Source organism: Mirounga leonina, unplaced genomic scaffold (genome assembly GCF_011800145.1).
Source record: "Mirounga leonina isolate KUSES-001 unplaced genomic scaffold, KU_Mleo_1.0 Mir_201, whole genome shotgun sequence".
NCBI classification, from domain to species: Eukaryota; Metazoa; Chordata; class Mammalia; order Carnivora; family Phocidae; genus Mirounga; species Mirounga leonina.
The window spans coordinates 21,481,280-21,483,546 of NW_023270504.1; the positions used below are offsets into that span (position 1 = coordinate 21,481,280).

Consider the following 2,267-nt stretch of genomic DNA (forward strand, 5'->3'; position numbering starts at 1 on the left):
CGAATTAAACAGAGAAAACAAAATTGAATATTCATATATGGAAAATACTGGAATTGGCAATGGAAAACACATGTTCTTTTGAAATGCCCAAAACTGTTTACAAAATTCTTGAATATTTTAATTAAATATTAATATTTAAATATAAAATAGACTCATAAAAGAACTTTATCAAAAGCCTAAGCATGAGAGATATATCTGGTAGCTATTAATAATGGGTTGAAAAGTCTGCATGGGAGAAAGGGAGGATTTAAACTGGATGATCTCCTGACACTGATTTTACATTTTGGAAATTATAGGACAGTAATTTCATCCACGAGATGCATATGTATTTGTGTGCGTTTGTGTGTGTGTGTGTTTATGAGCTTGTAAATAAATAAACTTTTTTAAAGTATTAGTTATCAGCAACCAGCTTTTAGAGAGAATTGTCTTTTCTGGATGTTTTTGATAGGAAAAGCTTGAATTCTTCCTATGTAAATCTGGCATTAAAAAAGTAATAATAAATCCATAGTGCTGTAGATCCTAGCTATAACCCAGCTCCATGAAACAGTTTGAACATTCACTGTTTGTTCTATTGGGTTTTTAAATTTTACTACCTCAAAACTAAAGTTGGTGAACACAAATTATGGAAAGGTTAAAAAAGGAACAAATTGCAAAACAATATGTCCTTATTTGCATGTTAGCAAATGTGACCCCAGCTTTCACTTCGACACCAGTTATGGAATAATCCAGCCCATGGCAAGGACACACAGTGTATGAGTCAGAGACAACTTAGCTATTTGGGCATAAAAATGTTTTTCATCAAGACGGCATTGAGCTCATCTATTACCATACCCTGGTGCTTTTCTGCTTGACATTAGTCACAGAGTTTAAAAGAAACAAGAACTTTACTTTCACCCTCAGAAATCAGCTGCCTATAGAACGTAAGGTCCGAATATTCAAGGAATCACAACCAGTGACATTAAACTTGGCTTTTGGGTTTTTTCTTTCTAGACATGGTAACTTTACTACTGGGCACTTTTTCCATCCTAGTAATAACAGAATTTGTTCTAGGACATTTTGCCAGTGTCTTCAAAGTGGTGAACTGCATTGACTGGGTCAAGAGACGAAAGATGTCCTCAGCTGATCAAATTCTCACTGCTCTGGCGGTCTGCAGAATCGGTTTGCTCTGGGTAATGTTAATAAACTGGTATGCAACTGTGTTGAATCCAGCTTTATATAGCTTAGAAGTAAGACTTCTTGTTCATATTGCGTGCACGGGAAACAATCATTTTAACATCTGGCTTGCTACCAGCCTCAGCGTATTTTATTTGTTCAAAATAGCCAATTGCTCTAGCCTGATTTTTCTTCGCCTGAAGTGGAGAGTTAAAAGTGTAGTTCTTGTGATACTGTTGGGGTCTTTGTTCTTTTTGGTTTTTCATGTTGCAGTGGTAAGCATATGTGAGAAAAGCATATATGAGAAAAATTCCTTCATAAGCAAGATGAAGGAATATGAAGGAAACATCACTAGGCAGACCAAATTGGGGAACATTGTAAGCCTTTTGAATATGACTGTATTCACGCTAACAAACTTTGTGCCCTTTGCTATATCCCTGACATCTTTCCTGCTGTTGATATTTTCCCTGTGGAAACATCTCAAGAAGACGCAATCCAGTGGAAGGAGATCCCAAGATCCCAGCACCAAGGTCCACATAAGAGCCATGCAGACTGTGATCTCTTTTCTCTTGTTATTAGCTGGTCACTTCCTGACTCTAATTGTCACAGTCTGGAGTTCTAATGGGCTGCAGAACAAACTATTCTTCATGCTTTACCAAGCTTTTGGATTCTTGTATCCTTCAAGCCACTCATTTATCCTGATCTGGGGAAACAAGAAGCTCAATCAGGCCTTTCTGTCTGTTTTATACCAGGGGATGTGCTGGCTGAAAGAACAGAAACTCTCAACTCCATAGATCAGTAAGAGGGGGCATTGTGTAGGTTCTAGTAGAAAGTTAACTGATGTAGGTTGTTAACATTTTATACCTCCTACTGGTTTTTCCATAGTGTATGTAATTGAGTAATTTTCAGAGTTGTACTCAGAAAAGACTTACCTAAGCTTATCACATAAAAGTATATACATATATATATGAAAAATGTAAAAAAGATTGGAAATAATATACCCTCACCAATTTTTCAGGTAAACAATCTAATTATACATAATATTATAAGAAATTCCAGAGATTTATGAAGCCATGTGTATTTCACATACATATTTTATGTATCATCTTCCAATT

At 35.8% G+C, this 2,267-nt stretch overlaps 1 protein-coding gene across 2 annotated transcripts; it reads left to right on the top strand.

Moving 5' to 3' along the window:
- The first annotated feature begins 992 nt into the window (after positions 1-992).
- LOC118025479 (taste receptor type 2 member 20-like) lies at positions 993-2,041 on the top strand. 2 transcript variants are annotated; one of them, XM_035027874.1, is made up of 2 exons: positions 993-1,427; positions 1,458-2,041. In XM_035027874.1, the coding sequence occupies exons 1-2, from the start codon at positions 993-995 to the stop codon at positions 1,944-1,946; spliced, it is 924 nt and encodes a 307-aa protein (XP_034883765.1). In that variant the 3' UTR covers positions 1,947-2,041. The 2 variants fall into 2 exon arrangements, with proteins under 2 accessions (XP_034883765.1, XP_034883764.1); XM_035027873.1 differs by having other exon boundaries at positions 993-2,041.
- Positions 2,042-2,267: the final 226 nt, after the last annotated feature.